Genomic DNA, 26,532 nt, shown 5'->3' with positions numbered 1-26,532 from the left:
TAACACACTGATACATAACTTTTTTTTTTTAAACAGACAATACAATTCAGAAAAGCAATTTTTTCGCAAGAAAAAATGTGTCTTCTTCACAGGCAAAAACACCAACAAGAAACAAACAGAAAAAATACTCTCCAAATCCCAGTCAGTATTTAGTATTTTAATATGTGTACATGTTTCTGTCCTAACTTGCCAAGCAAGAACTGCATTCACAAAAATCTTCAGTTTGCTGGTGAACAACATACTGACTGGGGTTCTGACTTGGTTCTGGTTATTTATTCTATTGTCTGAAGATGACTTTTCTAAGGGGTTGGGAGGGGTGGGGGGGGGGGGGGGGCAGAGGAGGGTTCTGGTTATTGCCTGAAGAAGATATTGGAGGGAGACAGAAGATGTGGGTGTGTGGATGGGTGTGGGGTGGGGCTGGGGTTGTGCTTAATGGCTTAAGTAGATTTTGGGTGTGTAGGGGAGAGGGTAGTGGTTACTGGCTATTACCTGAAGAAGATTTTTTTTTTTTTTTTAAAGTTGATGGGTGGGCTGGGGGTGTGGTTGCAGTTATCATCTTTAGATTTACTTTTTTTCAGGAGGGGGAGGGGAGGGGAGGAGTGGGGGAATTGTGGTCACTGCTTGATTTTTTTTTTGGGGGGGGGAGGGGGTGCAGGGGGTCTGAAGATTTTTTGAAGGGGGATAGCGGGGAGGAGTTTGTAGTTATTGTCTGAAAAAAAGGAAACTCCGCCCCTTCTACAATGTGACAATGGCCATACAAAATCTGAAAATATTCACCTTACACATTCCATGTTCAGAACACAAATACCAACGATTACACACACACATATAACCAGCCATCATAAACACACACACGCACTACCACCCCAACCAGCCATCCAACCCAAATCATTCACACATAATGAACAAGCACAATTCACACGAACACACACTTAGAACACCACACACGCACATGCAAATCCATAATGTTTTTGAGGTTTTGAACAAAATTTAAGTCTGTTGCTGCCTTTCCACAAAATTCAACACAAGAGTGATATCAAAATGGGCAAGGAAACGAAGAATGATTACGGTACAAAATGCCATATCGATCTGATAAAAACAAAATGCGTTAAATAAAGATAAAACAATTTTAAAACACCAATCTACAAAATGCAACAATGTTCAAGACACCATAAATCCATGCTCATCAAAGTCTCTCTTTGTCTTCATTTGTATGTTTTGTGTTGCCTGAGAAACACATTGCACCCTCATGTCATTTTTCTGCAGTGACCAATTTTATGCACTGACCATTATTTGTTTCCCATCCTTAATCATCCGTGGCACCATGGCAGGATCGGTAAGGTGTTGGACTTTTGATCCAGTGTTCATCAGAGTGTGAAGCCCTGTTTTGACTTGGTGTTGCGCCTTTGGGAAAGCCGCTTTATTCCGATTCTTCTCCCTCCACCCAGGTGTGAATGCCTCAATGGGTACCTCACTTCATTTGGGGAGCCAGCGGAAGGAGAGGACTGGGCTGTGCCTTCTCATGCCAAGCTCTAGACAGTGTGGATATGGTTCAGCTGCCAATATTTTCTCCCCCTCCACTAGACCTTGAGTGGTTGTCTGGACGCTAGTCATTCGGATGAGACGATAAACCGAGGTCCCGTGTGCAGCATGCATTTAGCGCACGTAAAAGAACCCACAGCAACAAAAGGGTTGTTCCTGGCAAAATTCTGTAGAAAAATCCACTTCGATAGGGAAAACAAATAAAACTACACGCAGGAAAAAATACAAAAAAATGGGTGGCGCTGTAGTGTAGCGACGTGCTCTCCCTGGGGAGAGCAGCCCGAATTTCACACAGAGAAATCTGATGTGACAAAAAGAAATAGAAAGAAATACAAATACTATCCTGATGGTCATGAAAGGCTGTGGGACTTTCCATCTGTGAGAAGTTCTACCTGTTTCTTTATGAAGAAACGAAGAAACAAATATACAATGTGTGTGGGAAAAGGATAGGGCATGCATATTTCGTTTGAAAAGAGCTGGAAATACATCCAGGCAGCACCAAGAAAAACGGACAATAAGTACTGATCCATGCAGACGCACGCATCAAGGACAGTAACAGTTTGTTCCCTGCTTGTCAGTAGTACCTTCACGGATGGGTGTCCATGTGTCTAACACACGTTCCTCATCACTGTAGGTCAGCATGGATCACAGCACAGTGTATCACAAGCTTACACAATTACAAAAATTTATGCATACCGTAAACCACCCTGTAAACACCCAGCCCCACTGTGCACAAAGTTCACCCTGAAGTTAGGGCCCCATTCCCGTAGTTCCACCATACAGCACTGGCTGGCCTGGGAGTGAGAACATAACAGCTACTGAAACAAGACACTACATCATGGAATAATGTCATGTGCTCACTAGGTTTTCCAATGACACATCGACATCTCATGTAGGCGTTCTATTTTAGATCATCTTCTTCATTTATGGGCTGCAACTCCCAACCTCACTTGTATAACAAACGAGTGGGCTTTTTTTCAAAGTGGGAGATGAGTGTTTACAAGGTATTTTACCCCATGCACATTTTTACCCAAAATGGGAGTTGGGATTGATACTGAACGTTTACACACATGCACACATATACACAAATAGAGAAACACACACCCGTAACAATATATAGAGTGATATAGAACAATCATTTATGTACATTTTTTATACATATATATACATATATCACTTTTGATTGTACTCGGTTATCCACTTTTGATTGTACACGGTTATCCACTTTTGATTGTACTCAGTTATCTGGAATTCACTTCTTAGGCGGACTCATCACTAGCAGACCGCCACCCCCACCCCCCCATCCAGTCCTGTGAGGCAGTGGAGTTCCAGCACTGTGTGCTATGAAACAGGACCTCCAGAACTATCACCTGCCTCTCAGCCTGTCGATGGAAACAGCTATTCCTCACAGTTACACTTAAACCCAACACTCCCTCAGGATTACATACATATTGCTGTGATTTCCAATTTTTTCTGCTGAAATTTGAAGCAGGGAGTAAATACTACAGGTAATACAAACAGTGCTTATCCTATGAGACGCTATGAAAATGACGTATACATAAAATTGTAAACAGAAAAAACATAAGCATCATGCATTCCATAACACTTTTATTGCAATCAAACTAAGAGGGTCAATGACCACTAAAATACACATGTGAGCGCGTACGCACACAAACACACACACACAAACATTCTCCCTTTCACTCTCTCTTAAAAGTACACAATGTTTAAACACCTGACTAGCAATGTGTTAGGGGCATACCCGTGTTATTTGCCAGGCTGAGGTAAAAGAAGAGTCCACAGTCACAAGTAATCACGCTGCCCAACCAGCCTCCAGCCCTGCCAATGTCTTCAACAACTGGCTGTAGCTGCTGACACCGGTTTGGGCAGCCGTTCCTTTACACACCTGGGACAGCGCCTGCCCAATCTGATTCATCTGTAGATGACACAAGCATGTCAACGTGTGCAGACAGAAACCTCCCTGGGTTTTATGACGGCATGCTGAAAGGCCCTGCTGTCTGCGGATTATGCCAGTCTCTCTCAACAGATCACACACACCTGTCCAATCCAGGTACCTGCCTGTCACCTGAGCAGACAGTGGTCCCTGTCTGTCACCTGAACTGACAGTGGTACCTGTCTGTCACCTGAACTGTCACCTGAACTGACAGTGGTCCCTACCTGTCACCTGAACTGTCACCTGAACTGACAGTGGTCCCTGTCTGTCACCTGAACTGACAGTGGTCCCTACCTGTCACCTGAACTGTCACCTGAACTGACAGTGGTCCCTGTCTGTCACCTGAACTGACAGTGGTCCCTTCCTGTCACCTGAACTGTCAGCGGTTCTACAGGTCCTGCCTGATGACACTCCAGGTGACCAACACCAGGTGTGTACATTCGACAACAGTCACAAAGCATGCCACCTTGACTTCACTGTGTTGTACACAGCTGATGGAAAGTGTGTGTGTACAGCCAACACCAATCACAACACACGTCACTTCAACTACACTACTGTTGTGCACGGCTGATGCTAAGTTTGTGGTGTGCAGTGGGGCTGATGGAAAGTATGTGTGTACAGTCCACACCTATCCCAACACACGTCACCTCTACTACACTACCATTATGCACGGCTGATACAGAGTCTGTGGTGATGAGCAGCAAGCAGTACGGGTAGGATCACGACGCCTGGCTCTGGCTGCAGTTGACGCGAATCATTTCCGTGACAATGTGCTCAATGTCCTCCTCGGTGCCCAGGTCCACGTCCGGCACGATGAACGACAGCAGCTTGTGCACGTTGCGCTGCAGGTTCCGGAACCGCCGGGCCAGTAGCCGATGCTTCTGTTGCAGCTGAGACAGCTGCTGCCCCACCTCCTCCTCCTGCTTCACCTCCCTCTCGCCACTCACCTGTCTGGAACCGGCGCCACCACCACCAGCCCCTTTCCCACCCTTCACTCCACTGTTGTTGGTGGTGGTGGTGTTAGACGCCTGCTGCCTCTCTGTCTCCAACCGCCGGTGGAGTTGGTTCACGTCGGGCTTCACATCTGGGGCTTCTGTGGTGGTAGTGGCGGCGGTGGTGGTGTTGGGTTCTTCCTCCTCCATGGTGAGATCAATAACATTCACCTTGGCAGAGCTGGAGGTGCGAGCTCGGGGTCGTCGTCGGCGAGGATGGGTCGTGGTGGGCGTGGAAGTGGAGGGTTTGGGGGCGGCAGTAGCGGAGCTTGGGGCGGAGAGAGGTTTGGCGGTGTCTGGAGAGCTGCACCTGTCGAGGGTCTCCTCTTCCGCCCCTGTAGCACGCACACACACACACCCATCCACACACACACACACACACACACACATATGCACAAACACACACACACACACACACACACACACACACCAGAGCACATATTCATTCACAAAGAATGCAGGCATAAGATATGTACATTGCACAACACACATACACACACAGCATGCCCACAACCAATACACACACATTCACTCACTGAGAATGCAGACATACCTTGTTGACAATTCCACTAATTTTCCATCAGAGGATTGAAAAAAACTAAATTAACCTAAACATAATTATACATAATGCAAGATTATACATGTTGTGGTCTAATAAATCATGCACACACACACACACACAAGAACCACACCCCCCATCAAAAAACAACAACAGAAAACACAACAACAAAAAACATAAGTGTCCTTCCCCCTCTCCCTTACCCTGTTACAGTCTAACAACAAATCATGTGCACACCAAAAAGAACAACCTCCAACCCCCCCCACCCCAACAAAACCACCATGTGCATATTTCCCTCTCTCTTACCCTGCTACAGTCAAGCAATATATCATGTGGACACCAAAAAGATCCTCCCCTCCCTTCCCTCCATCGAAACATGTGCATTCTTCCCTCCCTCTTACCCTGCTACTGTCTAACAAATCGTGCGCACCAAAAAGACTCCCCCCCCCCATCCTCCCCATCAACCAAAACAATATATGTATCCTCCCCTTCCTCTTACCCTGCAAGTCCAACAAACCATGCCCACCCCCCACCACCTGTCAAACAAAACCATGTGTATATTTCCCTCCATCTTACCCTGCTTCAGTCAAACAACAAATCATATGCACACCAAAAATACCCCCCAACCCCAACTTAACAAAACTACCATGTGCATATTGCCCTCCTTCTTACCTTACTACAGTCCAACAAATCATGTGCACGCCCCCCCACCACCCCTGCTACTCAGCCTAACAAAACCAATATGTGAAAATATCTATTTATCTCCCTCTAACACTGCCACAGTCTAACAAATTATGCACACACGAAAAAATCCCCCCCCCCTCCCCATATCAAACAAAACCACCATGTGCATATTTCCATCCCTCTTACCCGGCTACTGTCCAACAAATCATGTGTGCACCAAAAAGAACCTACCCCTCCCTCACCCACACAAAACCACCATCCTCTTACCCTGCTAGTCTAACAAATCATGCATGCATGCACCAAAAAGTCCCCCCCCCCACACACACACACACACCCCATCAAACAAAAACTACCACATGTGTGCCCCCCCTCCCTCTCACCCTCGTCCTCGCTGTCGGCCCTCTCGATGGTGACGGTGTCCCCCTGGTCAGTGGTGATGTTCATCACCTTCCTGCTGACCCCACCCTCACTGGAGCACCACCGCTTCTGCCCCAGGCTGCAACACACAGGCAATGGCCCAGTGGTTAGAGCATTGGACTTTCTATCTGAGGTTCCAGGGTTCGAATCTCAGTGACAATGCCTGGTGGATAAAGGGTGGAGATTTTTTCCAATCACCCAGGTCAACATATATGCAGACCTGCTTGTGCCTGAACCCCCTAGTGTATATAATCAAGCAGAAGATCAAATATGCATGTTAGGAGATCCTGTAATCCATGTCAGCATTCGGTGGTTTATGGAAACAAGAATATATCCAGCATGCGCACCCCCCAAAGTAGAGTATGGCTGCCTACATGGCTGGTAAAAATGGTCATACACATAAAAGCCCACTCGTGTAGATACAACTGAATGTGGGAGATGCAGCCCATGAACAAAGTAGTAGTAGCCACAACAGATTTCTCTGTGTGAAATTCTGACTGCTCTCCCCAAGGAGAGGGCATCTCTACACTAAGGGCACCACCCTTTTTCTTTCTTTTTTTTTTCTTCTTCTCTGCCTGCAATTTTATTTGTTTTCCTATCAAAGCAGATTTTTCTACATGATTTTGCCAGGGACAACCCTTTCGTTGCTGAGGGTTCTTTTACATGCTACACACGGGACCTTGGTTTATCATCTTGTCCGAATGACTAGCATCCAGATGACCACTCGTGATCTAGTGGAGGGCGAGAAAATACTGGCGACTGTGGGATTCAAACCAGCGCGCTCAGATTCTCTCGCTTCCTAGGCGGATGCGTTAACTCTAGGCCAACACCACAACACTTCACGGGTGGAACTGACTGATTTTTGTCTATGATACACCTTTGTACAGATGAACATAGCACTGGCAAAGACACATTTGTATGGAGATGAACACAGAGGCTGATGAAAGGTGGAAGGTGTAGATGAAACAATGAAAACAATGAAACAGCTTTGTTCTCACCTAGTGGAGGACACAGGACTGTCATCTGTCAATGCTGATGCCACTTCCAACAGCTCCTGTAACATCACCATGTGTCTACCTGTCAACACCATCTGTCAACACCTCTTTGAGTTTGTCAGTCTGCACATGTGTGTGAATGTGTGCATGTGTGTGTACATGACTGTGTGTGTGAGTGTGTTTGTGTGTGTGTGCGTGCGTGTGTTTGAGCGCACTGACATGCATGTGTGAGCTTGCATATGTGTGTCCGTGTCTTTATCCCTTTGCCTGTGTTTGTGCATGTGTGTGTGTCTGCATGCATGCAAATGTGTGGAACACGACATGTACGTCTTTTTGTAGGCAAGTCTAGAAAGTGTGTTTGTTACAGAGGCTTGACTGGCGACAAATGACTTCGGAGGGTCATTGGAGACAAGCCCAGAATGAGCCCTGGGTAAAATCCAGCATGGGGTACGTCTGGTCACACTGGCACTCACCGTGGCGGAGGTCTGCACCGACCGGAGGTTGCGAGCGGCTTCGATCAGGGAGTTGTGCTGATCCTCCACCTGCTTCTTCTGGTTCTGGATCTTCACAATCAGTCGCTTGTGGTTTTCCTCTCGCTTCCGCGCCTCCAACAGCGCCCGCTGCAGCCGAGCAATGTCGTGGCTGTTCTGCTCCGAGCTGCTCACCTGTGCAAGATGTGTGTCATTCTGACACAAGAGTGTGAGCAAAATGTGTGTGTGTGTGAAGCATGTGTGTATGAGACATGGAGGATGTGCAACATGAAAGATGGAATCCACTATATGTGCGTCATTTTGACACAAGAGTGTGAGCAATGTGTGTGCGTGAAGCGTGTGTATGAAACATGGATGATGTGCAACATGAAAGATAGGAATCCACCAGATGTGTGTCATTCTGACACAAGAGTGTGACCAAAGTGTGCACTGAAATGTATGTATGAGACACGGATAATATGCAACACGCAAGATGAGAAAACACTCTTTTGGCTTTATGAACGTGTGAAATGGAAAATACCTGATAAGGAGATTCTATTTTAAGAATGTGTATAAAATGTGTGATATGTGAGACATGATTCATGTGTAATGTACATTATGAAGGATGTGTTGCACTGTGAACAATAAGTAACAGCGCATGACAGGGAGAGTGAGTATCTTTTCTAAAACTGTGACAAAGAAAACGGATGCAGACTTGCCCATCTTCACTACCATATTTTCAGAATTGAAGTCTCTCATGTCGGCTGTCAACCACACTCAACAATTCTAATGCTGTATGGTCTGGGTCATTAACAAAAACAAAAAAGAAGTACTCATATGTATGACTGTGTGTGTATGAGAGTATCAGAGCGCATCCATATAACTGTGTAAGACTGTCATAATGCATACTTTTAAAAAAGAATAAATCATGGTGCTTAGAGCTTCGCTGACCAGTATGGCCATCTCACGGCTATCGCCACGTCAGCATCTACTTCAAGTCAAGGTTACAAAAATAATAATAATAAAAACTAATGTCACATGTCTGTCTGAGTGTGTATGTATGCGTTCTTGAAATCTGATTAAATGACACAGGAAATGAATGATGAGCGCCAAATGTCAGCTGTCAGTCGGCTCTATCCAGGTAGACAGCCTGTTGTGCAAATGACACCGAGTATGTAAAGCGCTTTGAGCTTGGTCTCTGACCGAAGATAGGCGTTTATATAAATATCCGTAACAAAATCACTGCTTCAAGCTGTCGCTCAAAAAGTTTTAAAACCTTCTAGAGTTTAAAACATTCAAATCTGATTAAAATTGCTCACTTTTTTCAAGAAGTCCATAAGCGTCCACAGAGGGACATCACGAAACAAAGCCTTCAGAGAATCTGCCGTGTAATGCCTGTGTCTAACATCATACTTGATGTTCTGTATGTGTAAATGCATAAAGAGGGTACAGACACTAGACAATCTGCACCTAAGCTGACCTTGGAGAATTGGAGAACAAAAAAAAACGAAAAAAAAACCCTCCACCCCTAACCCAGCAGAGACGCAACCAGAACCCAGACTCCTTGGACTGGAAGTCGTAAGCTTTGACCACTCGGCTGTGACAACAAACAGTGCTGAAAGTGAACTGCACAATTAAATTCTTGAAGAACTACGTAGTCTGCCCTTTCTTTCATGGACACAGTATTCCCTGTGTGTGTCAGGTATGGGAGGTAGATCTCACCTCATTCATCTCCTGCTGTCTCTGTGCCTCCAACAGCTTCTCTTCCCTGGCTTTCAGCTCCGCCTCCTTCGCCGCTATGTCCGCCTGCAGGTCACATAGTAATAAATTTCTGCCCTTAATGTGTGTTGTCAACACACTTTACACACTGACAATAATGCACAGCATTCACAAAACCTTGGTTTTTTTCAGAGGAAGCTCACTGCACATGTTTATAGTATGCACACACACACACACACACACACACACACACATTAATTTGACACACACGGTAAACAAATGTACAACTTAAGAAACAATCAACATGACCATACATCATCTTGACACATGTAAGCATGACTGCATGTTCAGTCAATAATCATGGTAAACATGTACACATGTGCATTATAAACATCAGCCATTCTAGCATAAGCATTGAAATACACACTGCTACTACAGTTGTTCTGCAGACTTACGTGTATCAAACAGGAACACAGAATTCAATGACTCGCTTCTTTTCAAATCCCTGCCAAACTACTTTCAAAGATATTTCTGGAGCATCAAACATGCTGCTTAAAATAAAATGGATCAAAGAGCCTCACCTGTTTTTTCCGTTTCTTTTCCTCTCTGGGGAAAAGAAAAAAGGACTGATAAATCATGTTCAAAACAACATGAAAATGTCAAAATTGTTCCAAATAAACTTAAAAGTTAAAAGTCTCATAGGTTTTGTCACGGCAGTGAATTCACATAGGGTTCAGCTTTGGAAGGTGGGGCTGAATCCCCCACTTCCACTGTGTCTATTTGTATTTCTATTCGTATTTTATTTCTTTTTATCACAGCAGACTTCTCTTTGTGAAATTCGGGCTGCTCTCCCCAGGGAGAGCACATCGCTACACTACAGCGCCACCCATTTTTTTGTATTTTTTCCTGCGTGCAGTTTAATTTGTTTTTCAAAGTGGATTTTTCTTCAGAATTTTGCCAGGAACAACCATTTTGTTGCCGTGGGTTCTTTTACGTGCGCTAAGTGCATGCCGCACACGGGACCTTGGTTTATCGTCTCATCCGAATGACTAGCGTTCAGACCACCACTCAAGGTCTAGTGGAGGGGGAGAAAATATCGGCGGCTGAGCCGTGATTTGAACCAGCATGCTCAGATTCTCTCGCTTCCTAGGTGGACGTGTTACCTCTAGGCCATCACTCCACTTCTACCTTCCCCAACTGAAGTCAGGTACTCATTCACACCTGAGAGAAGTGAGGAAAATCAAGAGTAAAACACCTTTCCCATGGGACACAACACCATGCTCAAACTGGGCCTCTAAATAAAACTATAAACATTAAAAAAGAATGTTCAAAACATTTCCCATCCACTGATGATAATAACCACTGTGTTTGGTCAGAAAGGGGTGTGAAATTCGAAATAATAAATAAATGAAACAAAGTGAAAAAAAAAAAAAAAAGAAGTAAAAAACTGTGGATTAGTTTACAGCATACTTTGTAAGGAAAGTGGCACCCACTTCTGATGAGTGGCCCACATGTAAAGAACCCTTTTCAGAATGCTAGACAAGTGCTGTTAGTCAAATTCACTTGTAAAATTCCAAACACTGTGCATATATGTTTGTGTATATATGCGCATGTTTTGTATGAATAAAAACTGTGAATTTCCATCCAAATGCAAGATAAACAATCCTTGTCTTTATTTACAAAATTGCACTCTGTGTGTGTATGTGCATGTGTATACATGTGCAATCTGTATGAATGAAAGTTGTGAGTTTCAATCCAAATGCAAGGTAAGTACAGTTGGTCAAATCTACTTACAAACAATAAACTGTGTGTGCATAATCATGTGCATGTGTATAAAAGTACATTTGTATGAATGAAAGTTGTGAGCTGAGAGCTGTTAATCAAATTCGTTTATAATTTTACAAACCGTGTGTGCGTGCATGTGTGTATATAAGAACTGCATATGCAAAAATTTTTTTTTAAAGTTTCCATCAAAAGCAACATATGGTGGAAAGCACTCACAATTTCCTTTTAAAGGTTTTGGCGTAACTAGGTCGCTGCACAGCTTCATCCTCATCCTCTGGTTCCTCAAGAATGTCACAGCGGCTGTCAACATGTGCACCACACACACGGAACATGATATGTGTACTTATATAGCACCTATCCTCGGTCAAAGACCACGCTCTAAGTGCTTTACAAACACGGAATCATTTGTACAGCAGGCTGCCTACCTGGGTAGAGCCAACTGACAGCTGCCATTTGGGCACTTGTCATTCGTTTTCTGTGTCATCCAATCAGGTCTCAGCTACACACACATACAAACTCATACAGGCATGTAACATTTTACGTGTATGACTGTTTTGTTCATTTACCCTGCCATTTAGGCAGCCATACTCCATTTTCGGGGGTGTGCATGCTGGGTATATTCTTGTTTCCATAACCCACCGAACACTGACATGGATTACAGGATCTTTAACATGCATATTTGATCCTGAGCGTGTGTACACACACAAAGGGGGTTCAGGCACCCACATGAGCCATCAGTGAACACCCCAAACTTTCAACGAACAGAAAAAAAACCAGGAAGATGTTCCCTGACAGCCAATATACTCCTGAATTTGAGCTAGCTTTAAAGAACATTAAAATCCATAGCTTCACACACACAAAAATTCACTTCTTCACAAACAAAAATCTAAATCTTCACAAAATACTGCAACTGTCTCTGCAGGATATCAGTTTCTTTCTTCACTCAATAAACAGTTTACAGTGACTGTCCACAGAAACACACACAACCAAGAGCATGACCAATTAGTGGAGAATGCAAACTCTCATTTAATTCAATCCCTTGACTGCTGAGGCCCTGTGAAAGTAGGTCAATATTCCCCATGACTGCTGAGGCTCGGTGAAAGTAGATCAATGTTCCCCATGACAGCTGAGGCCCTGTGAAAGTAGGTCAATGTTCCCCATGACTGCTGAGGCTTTGTGAAAGTATGTCAATGTTCCCTTGACTGTTGCGGCTCTGTGAAAGTAGGTAACTGTGATGATCCACTTCAACAGTAGTGGCTGGTGACAAGTGGTATCGGGACACGCCCCTTTGCAAACAAACAAGTTCAGCACAAAGCTTACAGGGAAACATGTCAGATGGTGCAAGGAGTACAGGAAACCAGCCACTGTAGCAAAGTGGTTAGCGTCATGTTCCAACAACTGGGAGGAGACAAGATCTGAATCCCATATTAATAGGTGGGGGTTTTTTTCCTGCCCGTGGCCAGCTTCTACCCAGAGCTGAGCGTGCTATGGGCCCAAAGACTCAGACCACACTGTCGAGGGTAATTCACTTGGAAGTGTTGCTGAAATATCCTGACCAAAACGGCAAAGTCTGTATCTTTGTGTGCGTGTATGAATGAGATACACAAGCATACGTTCCTTCCTTCTCAATTTACATCTCAGAATAAGACTTTACTGTGCTTAGTACATTTCTTTTACTGTGCTTAGCACATTTTTTTCAGGTTTAGATGCAGAATCAAATGCTCACTTCACAAATTTATACTTTCTTCTTCTTTCTCTTCTTCATTTGAGGGTTGCAACTCCCACATTTACTGAAATACGTGGGCTTTTACATGTATTCATGACAGTTCTACCCCTGCCACTTAGGCAGACATACTCCATTTTCAGGGGATAATCAAACATTCAATACTACTGAACTCTTCATTCGGGTAGTTTGATCCGAAACCAGGAGGTAGCCAATCACAGGGCGTCACTCACTTATGGGTGGGGTCAGGGTTCATGTAACACAGCCACTGGTCGGGCAGAGGGTTGGAGCGCACAGTGTCGGGCAGACGCCGCCACTTGAGGCATCGCTCGCACTGCACCCACAGCCAGTCAGGTAACTGCCTGAAAACACCACCCGTTCATCTGATCACACCACACATTCTACACACATTGTCATTCTCCCAGCTCCACATGCAATGCTTCAACTGTCAGTGTAACTGCTAACACGTTCAGGTTCAATTTCAGTTTTGAGCAGGTGTCAAAGTATGCAACTGATCCATGTTATGTTATGCCACATATGCTTTTTTATTTTTTTTTAACAAATGAAACAGATGCCTGATCTCTACACAAACCAAATGCATTGGTCAGGCCTTCACATACATCACACATCATTTTACATGTGACACCTTGACCATGCACCCTCCTCCACCAACATTGCCACATATGCTGATGTAACTGCAGACATGTTCTGATAGACCAAACATCATAGACTCACTTGGGTAAACAAAATGAGCCTATGTTATAACCCGGTGTTCGGTTGTCTATGTGTGTGTGCCTGTGTGTCCGTGGTACACTTTAACATTGCCATTTTCTCTGGAAATACTTTGTCCATCAAAACCAAATTTGGCTTAAAAATAGTAGGAAAAAAAATCTTCACAGTCATACCAATACGAGTTTGTAAGTCTCCCGAATTAAGCCGTGTTTCCTGCATCATTAACTATTCATTTTGTTGAGGCCATTTCCAGGAATCCGAAAACACTATATTACCACATCCCAGTTGCAGTAGCATTGGTGAAGCTTAGTGAGTAGATGGTGTGACCTCGATTTTCTTGTTCGCAATTAAATGGAAAGAAATACAAATTCTGGACAGAACACATACAGTGACACAGACTACATCATCGACGTGTTTACTGCATATGGATACTCAATTAACTAGAATGGACATAAAAGAGAAATTGAATCGACTGTGTCATACTTTCTGGCGGGTATAACTAAACTTGTACACCTATCTAGATCCAGAGAAAAATGGCTAAATGTTGCAGTGTGATTGTGGCGATAGCCACGTCTCCTGAACCGCGACTTTAAAGAATTCTAAATTGCCCTTGAAGAATTTTTGAATGCCCGAGATACACCAAAATAATATGATTTAAACAGCATTATCACTTTGAATACCACAATCGATTTATTGCCCTTAAAAAAAGCATGTTTAAATGTTAATTTTTGAACGTCATTCATGGATCCGCAATAGTGCAGTGAGTAAGACAATTTCTTCCCACCCGAACATGCCGATTTCAAATCTGCACTCCTTTTTTTTCTATTTTTTTAACCTGAAGCATTATAATAGCAAATACAGAACACATTTTAACAATTAAATTTACTCAATTTTTTCTTAGGTGTCACACAAGTGAGTCTTGAAGACCTTGCCTCTCTTGTTTTACACATGAAACCATTCTCCCTCCTACACAAACATAGCTACACATGCTGATGTGACCAGTAACACATTCTGGGTTAGAGACGGGTGAGGGGGTAACACACGTGTGAGAGTGTAATAGATGACAGGATAACGGATTGGTGAGTAGTGTAACTGACAGGGGAGTGATAACAGACAGGCGAGGGGTATAAGAGAGAGGTGAGGGGTATGACAGACAGATGAGGGTGTGACAGACAGGTGAGGGGTAAAAAGACAGGTGAATGGGATTACAGACATGTGAGGGTGCAACAGGAAGGTAAGGGGGTAACAGATGAGAAAACAGACCGGTGAGGTTGTATCAAACAGGTGAGGAAGGTAACAGACAGGTGAGGAAGGTAACAGACAGGTACAGGTGATGAAGGTAACAAGACAGGTGAGGACGGTAACATAAAGGTGAGGAAGGTAACACACTGGTAAGGAAGGTAACAGACAGGTAAGGAAGGTAACAGACAGGTAATGAAAGTATCGGACAGGTGAGGAAGGTTACAAACAGGTACTGGTGAGGAAGGTGAGGAAGGTATCAGACAGGTGAGGAAGGTATTAGACAGAGACAGGTGAGGAATGTAGTAGACAGATGAGGAAGGTAACAAACAGGTACAGGTGAGGAAGGTATCAAACAGGTACAGGTGAGGAAGGTATCCAACAGGTAGGGTGAGGAAGGTATCAGACAGGTACAGGTGAGGAAGGTATCAGACAGGTACAGGTGAGGAAGGTATCAGACAGGTACAGGTGAGGAAGGTATCAGACAGGTACAGCTGAGGAAGGTATCAGACAGGTGAGGAATGTAGTAGACAGGTGAGGAAGGTAACAAACAGGTACAGGTGAGGAAGGTATCAGACAGGTACAGCTGAGGAAGGTATCAGACAGGTGAGGAATGTAGTAGACAGGTGAGGAAGGTAACAAACAGGTACAGGTGAGGAAGGTATCCAACAGGTAGGGTGAGGAAGGTATCAGACAGGTACAGGTGAGGAAGGTATCAGACAGGTACAGCTGAGGAAGGTATCAGACAGGTGAGGAATGTAGTAGACAGGTGAGGAAGGTAACAAACAGGTACAGGTGAGGAAGGTAACAGACAGGTAAGGAAGGTAGGTAACAGACAGGTGAGGAATGTAGCAGACAGGTGAGGAAGGTATCATTCAGGTGAGGAAGGCAACAGACAGGTAAGGAAGGTAGGTAACAGACAGGTAAGGTAGGCAACAGACAGGTAAGGAAGGTAAAAGACAGGTGAGGAAGGTAACAGACAGTTGAGGCAGGTATCAGACAGGTAGGAAAGGTAACAGACAGGTAAGGAAGGTAACAGGTACAGGTGCGTAAGGTGAGGAAGGTATCAGACAGTTGAGGCAGGTATCAGACAGGTAGGAAAGGTAACAGACAGGTAAGGAAGGTAACAGACAGGTACAGGTGAGGAAGGTGAGGAAGGTAACAGACAGGTGAGGCAGGTATCAGACAGGTAGGAAAGGTAACAGACAGGTAAGGAAGGTAACAGACAGGTACAGGTGAGGAAGGTAAGGAAGGTAACAGACAGGTGAGGCAGGTATCAGACAGGAAAGGTAACAGACAGGTAAGGAAGGTAACAGACAGGTGAGGAAGGTAACAGACAGGTAGGGAGTCGGCACTGACCCTGGGGTGGCTTCAGGCTGGCGGCAGGTGGCTGACCCGTTCTTCTTCTCATTCCAGTAATCATTCAGCTTCACACTAATGGAGGACATTATGGCACTGCACAAATAAACATGACTGTATAGACATCATTGTACAGACAGGCCTACAGATTCAAACAAACACTCACACATGTAAATACAAATATCAGTACTTGCACACACACACACAAACAAACAAAAACACAAGCACATGCACACACACGCACACAAAGAACACACAAACAGCCCCAGCCAACTGACACTGGGCACAGCTCACTTGTATTTCTCATCTTTCTCAAAGTCCTGCTTGTTGTGGATTGGCTTCAGAAAGTCCACCTGCACCACGCCCACCACGCCAATGCCAAGGTCGTTGGGCTGCCATCAGATAGCAAACCATCGAAATTAACACACCTGTACGCATCATGTCAGCAACTATACAAGCATCTGTGTTCCCACCTGCAGTGCACTGTGCACAGCGTTCGTGTGTTATATGTGTGTTATGCATATGTTGGTGTGTGCATGCCTGAGACAGAACAGTTTATTATATTTCTTGAGGTTGAAGTAAAATTACACTTACTTGGTTTATCATGTTTGCTTTCTTGAAATATTCCTTGTCCCTAAACACCCCTTTATGAACATCCTGGAATCCCATGTACACCTCTGAATTCTCTACCTGCCTGAATATCATTCAGGTGCACCTGAGAATGCCCCATCTTTTCATGATTTTCTTTCGTTCAAAGAACACCCCCACAAAACTTATACATTAGTACATCTGCATATCCCGACACACATAACACACAAACACACACAGACTTTACACATAGACATATACATACAGACACACAGACATATACATACAGACACACTTATATATTCCCACACTCATAAATACACATTTTACAACTACACACACACATATATATTCAAATACTTTACAACAACAACACACACACACACACACACACACACAACCACACACACACACATGCACACACGAACACTTTACAACTAAACAAGTATGCAGGTACACGCACACATGCACACACACACACATACACATGCGCACACACACAAACACTCACACACACACAAGATAACAACTAAACCACCAACAGACTGTAAATGACCTGTTTCTGGCAGCCCAGTTTTTCATACGCCTTGATGAGACGATTGCGGTGATAGAACATGACGCCATAGTCCTCCTTCACTGGTTCTTGGGTGGAAAACCCAAATGTAATCCGCAGTGGCTTGGTCTGTGCACACACACAACCAATCATGTCAACAACAGGCAAACAGACCAGTTCGTACATATTACAAACCACAGGTTTTTCTTCTTTCTTTGTTAATCTTTTTTTTCTTTTTCTTTTTTTAATTTTACATTCTGACCAGACATACATCAATAATGACAGCAAGAAGAATTAACATGGTAATACAGGTCTATTCTTGGTATCTTGTTTTCTGCTTTTTATTATTTTATATTTTTTATCAATATTATTTGCTTGATTGATTCCATCACTCAGGTAAACTTTAAAAAAAAAAATTTATTATTTCCAATTTCAAAAACATACAAAACACAGCAGTGTAAAGGCACTTAATTACAAACATCAGCAATGCTATTTGCTAGTTTTGTTAACATATGTATCAGCAATGATCATGGGTTAATCCCTGACATAATGATGCCATCATGGCATAGAAGATAGATTACACTGGTGGCAGTACTGGGGTTTTTTTGGGTTTTTTTGTTTTTTGCGACTGGGGCAACTGGGGTCCATGGGCCTCTAAGACCTAAGTACATGTCTTAATACTGAATCCACCCCAAAAACAGAGGAAGAAAAATCCTGCCCAAACACCAAAACAGAAATCTGCATAATACAGAAACACTCCCATAGCCCATAAGATTTTAAAATAACATGGAGCACAACACTTTAACTAAACAGAAGACACATTGTGACACAATCAACACTACTTCTTCTTTGTTCGGGGGCTGCAACTCCCACGTTCACTCGTATGTACATGAGTGGGCTTTAACATGTTATGATCGTTTCCATCCCACCATGTAAGCAGCCAAACTCCGTTTTCGGGGATGTGCATGCTGGGTATGTTCTTGTTTCCATAACCCATCCAACGCTGACATGAATTACAGGATCTTTGACATACATATTTGATCTTCTGCTTGCATATACACATGAAGGGAGTTCAGACACAAGCAGGTCTGCACATATGTTGATCTGGGAGATCAGAAAGATCTCCACCCTTTACCCACCAGGCGCCGTAACCGAGACTCAAACCCGGGACCTTCAGACTGAAAGTCCAACACTTAAACAACTCGGCTATTGCGCCCATCCACAACCAATGCAAGAGAGGAGGGAACTCACCAGCCATGTAGGCTTGTACACGTCCGTCTCCGTGTTGGACAGCGACTTGGAGATGAGCTGGGTTTTCACTTTGACCCCTTGGATGTAGATCTTCATGCGTGGCCTCAGGAACAGTATGCTGCAGTACACCTGCACACACACACATACACACACACACAGTCACACATCCACATGTACACACACACACACACACACACACACGCACGCACACAGTCACACACCCACACGCACAAGCACACACACACATACACACACTTACCAAGTTACATGCACACACACACACACACACGCACAAGCACACACATACACACACTTACATGCAAACACACACACACACACACACACACAGTACACAGCCATTTATTGTCAAATTCACTTATGCTGTCTGATAAATACAAAAACAAACATGGTTACATTCAAAGACAAGGACTGAAGGTGTCAATGAAATGACAGAAAAGGAGAAAGGAGAAAAAGGTGTTTTTTTAAACTTAGCCACAAATGTGCACAGGTCAGGAAAACCAAGATGGCTGCCAGAAAAGAGGGAGCTTCTTCAGTTCAAATAACGGAGGCAGGTTGTTGTTGTTTTTACTGAGGAAAGCAATCAGCCGCAGCTACTTTTGATTTCTCAGCATGGCAGACCAGTAGTCAGGACAGGATAAGAATCCAGACCCCTGCCGGAGTCTGTACCAGTGGGTCACAGTAAGTATGTATAGTTATATATCAAATTCAATAATTTTTCATTAATGCTGTTCTGATAAATACAAAAACATACACACATACAGAGCAGCACAAGGCCTTTATCTGCAGATTCCACTGTCAAGGCAGGAGAAATGGTGAGCAGTTTGAAGTGATGACCACACACACACAAAAAAACCCCCCAGCATATGCCCAACATAATGTGGCAAAAAAACAAAACAAAAAAAAAGACAAAAGACTGTGAAGGAAAAGGCTGAACCCTAACCTCCAGTTACAACAATACTAACAACCTCACAGACTGACATGAGGAGAAATCAAATCAAATCAAATCAAATCAAATCAAAAACACTTTATTAATCCACATGGAAATTAAATTGTGCAATCACAGGCCCGTTGTAAACACTGGCATAAAATCATCATGCGCAACATAAGAAGACATTAAAACTAGTCAAATAAGAATTCCCAATAGCTGACGATATACTAACCCCGCCACACACACACTCATGTTAAGACAATAGGGTATTGCACGACAATATTAACAAATGAAAACATCCAACAAAAAAGGGTATAGTTTGCAAAAATGACATGTGCGCACGCACGCACACACATACACACACCCACACACATGCACACACACACACGCACACACACACACACACACACACACCCACACACATACACACACACACACACACATGCACACACACGTTAAGACCATAAGGTATTGCACAACAATACATTAATAAAAACATCAAGGGAATATATCGTATATATAAGTAAAATGCACACACACACACACACTCACACATACAACGTGGTCAACAGGAGATGATGTGAACCAACATTCAAACCACAAAGAGATCAGGAAGGTGGGGTTGAGGTGTGGGGGTGGAACAGCAGGGTATTAGGGGATGGCAGAATGTGGTGGGGGTGAGGGGTGAACAGAACAAGAGACCAAATTGCTACCTATATTCCTTTAGCAAATATCCTCAATCTTTCTTTGTGTGTCAACATATCGACATAAAACAGTCTAACCCATACCCAGACTGTAACAGTAGTAATTTTCAATATACATGGATAGACAGCAATCACAAGACATGCCATAAGTAACAATACCAAAAAAATATATATCGTCCCTCTATCTGGTAGCAGTGTTGTTCTGAAACATGAACTCAAAACTGTTTCACAGTTGACAATGGGGCACTAACTGCGTGTCTGTTACAAACAGCCTGGTTCCTCCCAAAGCAATTCTTGCTCTGTCAAGAGAGAGGAATGTTCAGATGGGATATTTCCCTCCCCAAATGACTTTGAAATGGCACTTAACTCCAATTTTCCTTGCTCCACCCAGGTGTGAATGTACCTAGGGAAGGTTAAATAAAATGGAAAAGAGAAGAGGACTGGGCCCCCGGCCTTCGGACACCAAGCCCTGGACACAGTGGGTGCGAATTCACTACCCCAATGGCCATATAAGGCTATGGGAGCTTTGATCTTTAACCTTCATTTCTTCTTCTTCGTTCGTGGGCTGCAACTCCCACATTCACTTGAATGGGCTTTTACATGTATAACCGCTTTTACCCCACCATGTAGACAGCCATTCTCCGTTTTCAGGGGTGTGCATGCTGGGTATGTTCTTGTTTCCATAACCCACCGAATGCTGACATGGATTGCAGGATCTTTATCGCACGTATTTGATCTTCTGCTTGCATATACACACGAAGGGGTTTCAGGCACAAGCAGGTCTACACACATGCTGACCTGGGGAGATCGGAAAAATCTCCACCCTTTACCCACTAGGTGCTGTTAACGAGATTCGAACCCATGGCCCTCAGACTGGAAGTCCAACGCTTTAACCACTCAGCTATTGAACCCGTCTAACCTTCAATGATGTGGTGCCTTACCCTAAGGGAGCGCATGTGCTCGGAGGACTCCACCTGGGTGGTGCGGTGATAGACGGAGGTCAGGTCAACCTCATGAGCCTCTGGGTTCCGGATGTCAGAGCTGTCACTCTCAAAGTCCAGCTCCATCTTCCCGTCCTTGTGTCTGCACACACAACATTCTGTACAGTGCCCTGTCTATCACACACAGAAGGAAGGTGGCAGAATGGTTAAAACGCTCAGCTGCCAATACAGAGAGTCCATGAGGTTGTGGGTTCAAATCCCGTTCTTGCCATTTCTCCCAAGTTGGACTGGAAAATCAAACTGAGCGTCCAGTCTTTCAGACGAGATGATAAACTTAGATCCTGTGTGCAGCATGCACTTGGCACACTGAAAAAGAACCCATGACAACGAGTGTTGTTCTCTGGTCAAATTATGTAAAAAGATGTCCACTCTGATAGGTACATATATAAGCATGCCCTCAAGGCCTGACAAGCGCACTGGGCATATGCTGCTGTGAGGCATCTGCCTTGCAGATGTGGTGTAAAGTAAATGGATTTGTCTGAACGCAGTAACATCTTTTTGAGAAACTGAAACTGTCACACACTGTTCTTTTTTGTGAGTGTGTTTGTGGCATGGTACTCCCCATTCATTTGAATGTACACGAGAGCCTTTAACTGCATGACTGTTTTTATTACTCCTAACATGTAGGCCGCTAGCTATGCTCCGTTTTTGACAGTGTGCTCGTTGGGTGCTGTGTATGTTCTTGTATCCAAAATTCACTGATTTCTGACACGGACAACAGGATTTTTAAATGTATGCATTTGATTCTCTGGATGTGTATACGCACAAGGGGGTTCAAACACCAGCAGGTCTGCACATCTGTTGAAATTTCAACCCTTAAACCAGCAGCAACCATGACTGGGATTTCAACCCAGACCATAAAATTGAAAGTCCAACACTTTAACCACTCCGTTGTTGCTTCTGTTTCACGCTGTTCTGACAGAAAAGACTTAATTCCAATATCCCCAAGTTACAGCAATATCAACAGCCCTCCCTCTCTCTCTCTCTCTCCTTCCCTCTTAATATTCATCTTCAATCGCCATGAAGCAACATACACCTTGAACAACTCTCTACAAGAAAGAGTACATCACCTTTGGGTGCAATACCTGTGTGGTTAAAGTGCTGGACTTTCAATCTGAGGGTCCCAGGTTCAAATCTCCATAATGGCACCTGGTGGATATAGGGTGGAGATTTTTCCGATCTCCCAGGTCAACATATGTGCAGACCTGCTAGTGCCTGATCCCCTTTCATGTGTATATGCAAGCAAGAGATCAAATACGCATGTTAAACATCCTGTAATCCATGTCAGCGTCTGGTGGGTTAAGGAAACATACCCAGCATGCATACCCCAAAAATGGAGTATTTCTGCCTACATGGCAGGGTAAATAAATGAAAAGTCAACCACGTAAAAAATGTTTCATGTCTGTCTGAGTGTGCATGCCTAAAATCTGAAATGAAACAGGAAACCAAAGAGCGCCCTACAATGGCAGCCGTCAGTCGGCTCTTCCCAGGTTGGCAGCCTGTTGAGCAAATGACCCCATGTTTGTAAAGCGCTTAGAGCTTGGTCTCCAAACTAGGATAGGTGCTATATAAGGATCAATATCATATCATATCATACCTTCGCAGGTTGTAAACAGCAATCTTGGTTCCGGTGCCAGTGCGACCATTGCGCAGGGTCTGCAGCTCTGCCTTCAGGTCCTGCTCGGAGTGGAACGGGGAGTGGCTCATGATAGCTTCCAGGTTGTTGCGGGACTCTTGCGACTTGATTCGCTCCACTGCCGCTGCTCAGGAAAACAACTAACAATAATTATTGAAAAAAGAAAAGGGTGGCACTCTCAGTGTAGCGATGCGCTCTAAGAAGAACAGCCCAAATTTTACAAAGAGAAATCTGTTGTGACAAAAAGAGTAATAAAATACTATACAATACAATATAATGCAAGGACAACACTGCTGAGGGGGTGGGCAAGGGGTGTTTCAGAGGGAAAAGGAACAAAGAGGGTAAGTGAAGACATTTCTTTTTCTTTAATGGGATATGCATACATGTCTCAATTGATAAGACTCTTGAGGGAAAGGAAGCAAGAGGGAGACTGAAGACATTTCTTTTTCTTTAATGGGATATGCATATATGCATATATTTCAGTCAATAAGTTACAACAGTCAGATGATGGTGCACAGCAATGCTAAACATTCTTATGTGTTACGTTTTTAATCAGGCATAAGGACCTCCACAATGCTGAGCTGAACACAATAACACACATACGTATGTCATATGGAATATTGTACATGAGTACATGAACACACACGCACACACACGCACACAAACACACACACACACACAGCTAACGACAAGGATACAGTGAGGTAGTCGGTATTCTATCATGGGCACAAAGACACAGTCAGCGCCGATAGTCTCCAGGTAGTTCTGGGACAGAAAGCCCACACTGGCACTCTTCTTGCACACTGTGAACACCAGCGCATCCTTCCCCAGACGCATGGAGCCAGACTTGAACCCGTTGCCATAATGACCAATGGGAAGGTGGTTGGGGTTGCTTTCAAAGGCAGTTTTATCACAGTACCCAAAACTGTACAGGACAAAAAAGTCATGCAAGGAAATCATTCGGTGAAAACACAATGCCATTTAAACTTTTTTTTTTCTTTTTTTTTTTTCTTTTTTAAAGGAATTCTAAAGATTTTTCACAACCAAACCATCATTATATCAAGTTATTATTGCAACAAACATGGCATCCAATGACAAAACTTAACAACAGATCAGTTTTATCCATACTGATTACTCAATCACAGAAAATCTTTAACTAGAACAATTTTGTGAATGAATTTATTCTCTCTCTCTTGTTTTTTTTTTGTTTTTGTTTTTTTAATGGGTCGTACCATCTGCCATAGATTTACAAGGTCAATCACTCTACAGCTGTCACAAGCTGCATCATCACAATCTGCTACAGTCAGGTCATACCATTACCAACCTGCTGTCAGTCCCCCAATTGTCATCATAACATGCATCTGCTACAATCATTACAAAGTTCTAACATCAGCTACAAATATCACAACCCGCCCTAAATCTATAGATCTACTACGCATGAGATCATCACAACTGTTACCAGTACTGATCCTCTATCTGCTACCATCATCATAATCTGCCATCAGTCCTACAATCCTCACTTTCACACACACACACACACACACACACACACACACACACTGCAGTCCATCTAATCATCTCCCCTTAAAATCTCTTTCAATTGATTTCTTCTTATTATAGTATTTGTGACTCAACAGCTGCACCTACCTGAGCATTTTCAAGAGGCTTTCATAGTCCATGCCAGAGCCATCATCCTGAAAGACAAGGCAAGGCTTGCCATGGATGACACACTTTCCAATATGAAGTTCATTGGCTGACACATCCGGGTCGTAGGCATTGTCTGCACACATTGAAACAAATGTATTAGGTTAAGAAGGGACAAGTCTTTTGGCAGAATTAGAGAATATATTCTGGATTACAATCACAGGAAATCAAACATGGTTAATCTGTACCATTTTAGGAGAATACAGCAGTAAATGATAATGTATATAATGATAGTAGTAATAATAATTACATTGATGATGAAAGCAATGATAATGATGAATTACAAAACTAAAGTCCTTCAGATCTGATTTTTATGATTCAACTAGTTTGACATCTTTCAACTGCAAAAGTTTTCATGTCACATGAGAGATTACATAAGATTAAGAAATGTGAACCTTGTCATTATGTAGACAGTAAATGAGTATGGACAGATGTGTAACTTTACTTTCTTCCCATTAACTTGATTGACTCTCTCAGAAACTTACCAATGAGTTCAGCAATAGCTGAGAATGGTCCAGTGTGTGAGGTGGCATTGGAGTGTAAAAACTTGGGAGAAATCTGTAGGATACAAAGAATAATTCTGTACTGAAAAACAAATGATTTTATTTAACTGGAGTGAAAGAAGCTGGGTAACTTCTTACAAAAACAATATACAGCAATGGAGCTTTTACGTATTGTGGAGAAGTGCAACAAGTACATATGTACATATTTCATTGCATAAAACAGTGGATAGGACCACTCATTTCAATCCCCCCCACCCCCACCCCCCAACCCCCTTTTCTTTATCAATAATAAATTTAAATAATAAACAGACATACACCATCATCTTAAACTATTCATTGCAAGATTACTATTGTTCCTGCATCTAATCACACACACACACACAAAAACACACAATAAAAAATAAAATGAATGAAAACAACCAAAAAACATACATACTACATCAAGCAGAAACAACAGAAAAATGTCAGACTGACAAAAAGCCAAGACCATCTAGCACCAGGTGGCTCAATTCATCAATGATAAGTTCTACAAAGACTGTACCACTGAAGAATCTCACTAATATTATAAAATTAAAAACGACTTTCACTTTCTACCACTTTAGGTCTGGAGAAAACCATGTTTGGATTTTTTCTATAGTATAAATAATGTATTATAATGGTGAGAGAACACTTGAATTTGTGGTGCTTGAGGCCTCTTGCAAGGCCTGTTCACCATCAGGATTTGAATTAATTACTTTCTGCATGTGTGGCAGTTCAGGTCTTACGTTCCCACCTGTTCATGCATGCTGTCATTTTCCATATCAAAAAGAAAATCAAAACACCAGTGTGGTGAATCAACAAAAGCAGCAAGCGGGTTTCTCCACAAGCTGCGATGCTGTTGTTGTTGTTGTTGGTTTTGTTGTTGTTGTTTTGTTTGTTTGTGCTTTTTTGTTTGTTTGTTTTTGTTGTTTTTTGTTGTTGTTGTTGTTTTTGGGGGTTTTTGTTTTGTTTTGTTTTGTTTTGTTTGTTTGCTGTTGTTGCTGTTGTTTTGTTTGTTTGTTTTTGAAGAAACAACAGCCAGTTTTCATTTTCACAGTAGAAACAACAGAGACGAATGTATTGTATGATTATGCTCCCTCTTCCCATAACAACAGTTAATGGAACAACAGCTGTCAAATCATCAGCTTGGTGGTCTTTGATGGTGGGAGAAGTGTTCTCACATGGCTGATGAAGTAATGCCAAGATATTGGTTACAAGTACTTGTAACCGAAATGCACAGGCTTTCAGATCGTCAGATGCATCGTTATGACTGTAAATTGTTCAAAACTTGGGCGAAAAAATTGTGCGCAGTATTTATTTTTTGTCACTGACACAAGCAAACGACTACATCAATTGCGAAGTGCTTTCCATTGCTGTCACTTCTCAAAATATTCATAACATTACCTTCGACAAGGGAATCCCTCGGGTCAGGGTCGCCATTTTCGATAAATCCGA

The 26,532-nt window shown here is 43.2% G+C and overlaps 1 protein-coding gene across 3 annotated transcripts; it reads right to left on the bottom strand.

The window, feature by feature from the left end:
* Positions 1–685: 685 nt before the first annotated feature.
* On the bottom strand, positions 686–26,532 carry LOC143282800 (MORC family CW-type zinc finger protein 3-like). Of its 3 annotated transcripts, XR_013055306.1 has the most exons (19): positions 26,482–26,532; positions 25,042–25,114; positions 24,500–24,632; positions 23,551–23,777; positions 22,814–22,970; positions 21,157–21,298; positions 18,563–18,691; positions 17,315–17,440; positions 16,465–16,562; positions 16,171–16,266; positions 13,074–13,202; positions 11,334–11,417; positions 9,914–9,938; positions 9,336–9,419; positions 7,617–7,829; positions 7,147–7,202; positions 6,112–6,227; positions 3,839–4,823; positions 686–3,698 (listed from the first exon to the last, which is right to left on the bottom strand). XR_013055306.1 is itself a non-coding variant. In XM_076588577.1 (18 exons), the coding sequence occupies exons 1-18, from the start codon at positions 26,515–26,517 to the stop codon at positions 4,216–4,218; spliced, it is 2,532 nt and encodes an 843-aa protein (XP_076444692.1). In that variant the 5' UTR covers positions 26,518–26,532; the 3' UTR covers positions 686–4,215. The 3 variants fall into 3 exon arrangements, 2 of the variants coding, with proteins under 2 accessions (XP_076444692.1, XP_076444694.1); XM_076588577.1 differs by having other exon boundaries at positions 686–4,823; XM_076588579.1 differs by having other exon boundaries at positions 686–4,823; positions 7,617–7,808.

Source organism: Babylonia areolata, chromosome 6 (genome assembly GCF_041734735.1).
Source record: "Babylonia areolata isolate BAREFJ2019XMU chromosome 6, ASM4173473v1, whole genome shotgun sequence".
Classification (NCBI taxonomy): Eukaryota; Metazoa; Mollusca; class Gastropoda; order Neogastropoda; family Buccinidae; genus Babylonia; species Babylonia areolata.
The sequence above is the reverse complement of the archived record's forward strand: the minus strand, read 5'-3'. Positions and strand labels throughout refer to the sequence as shown.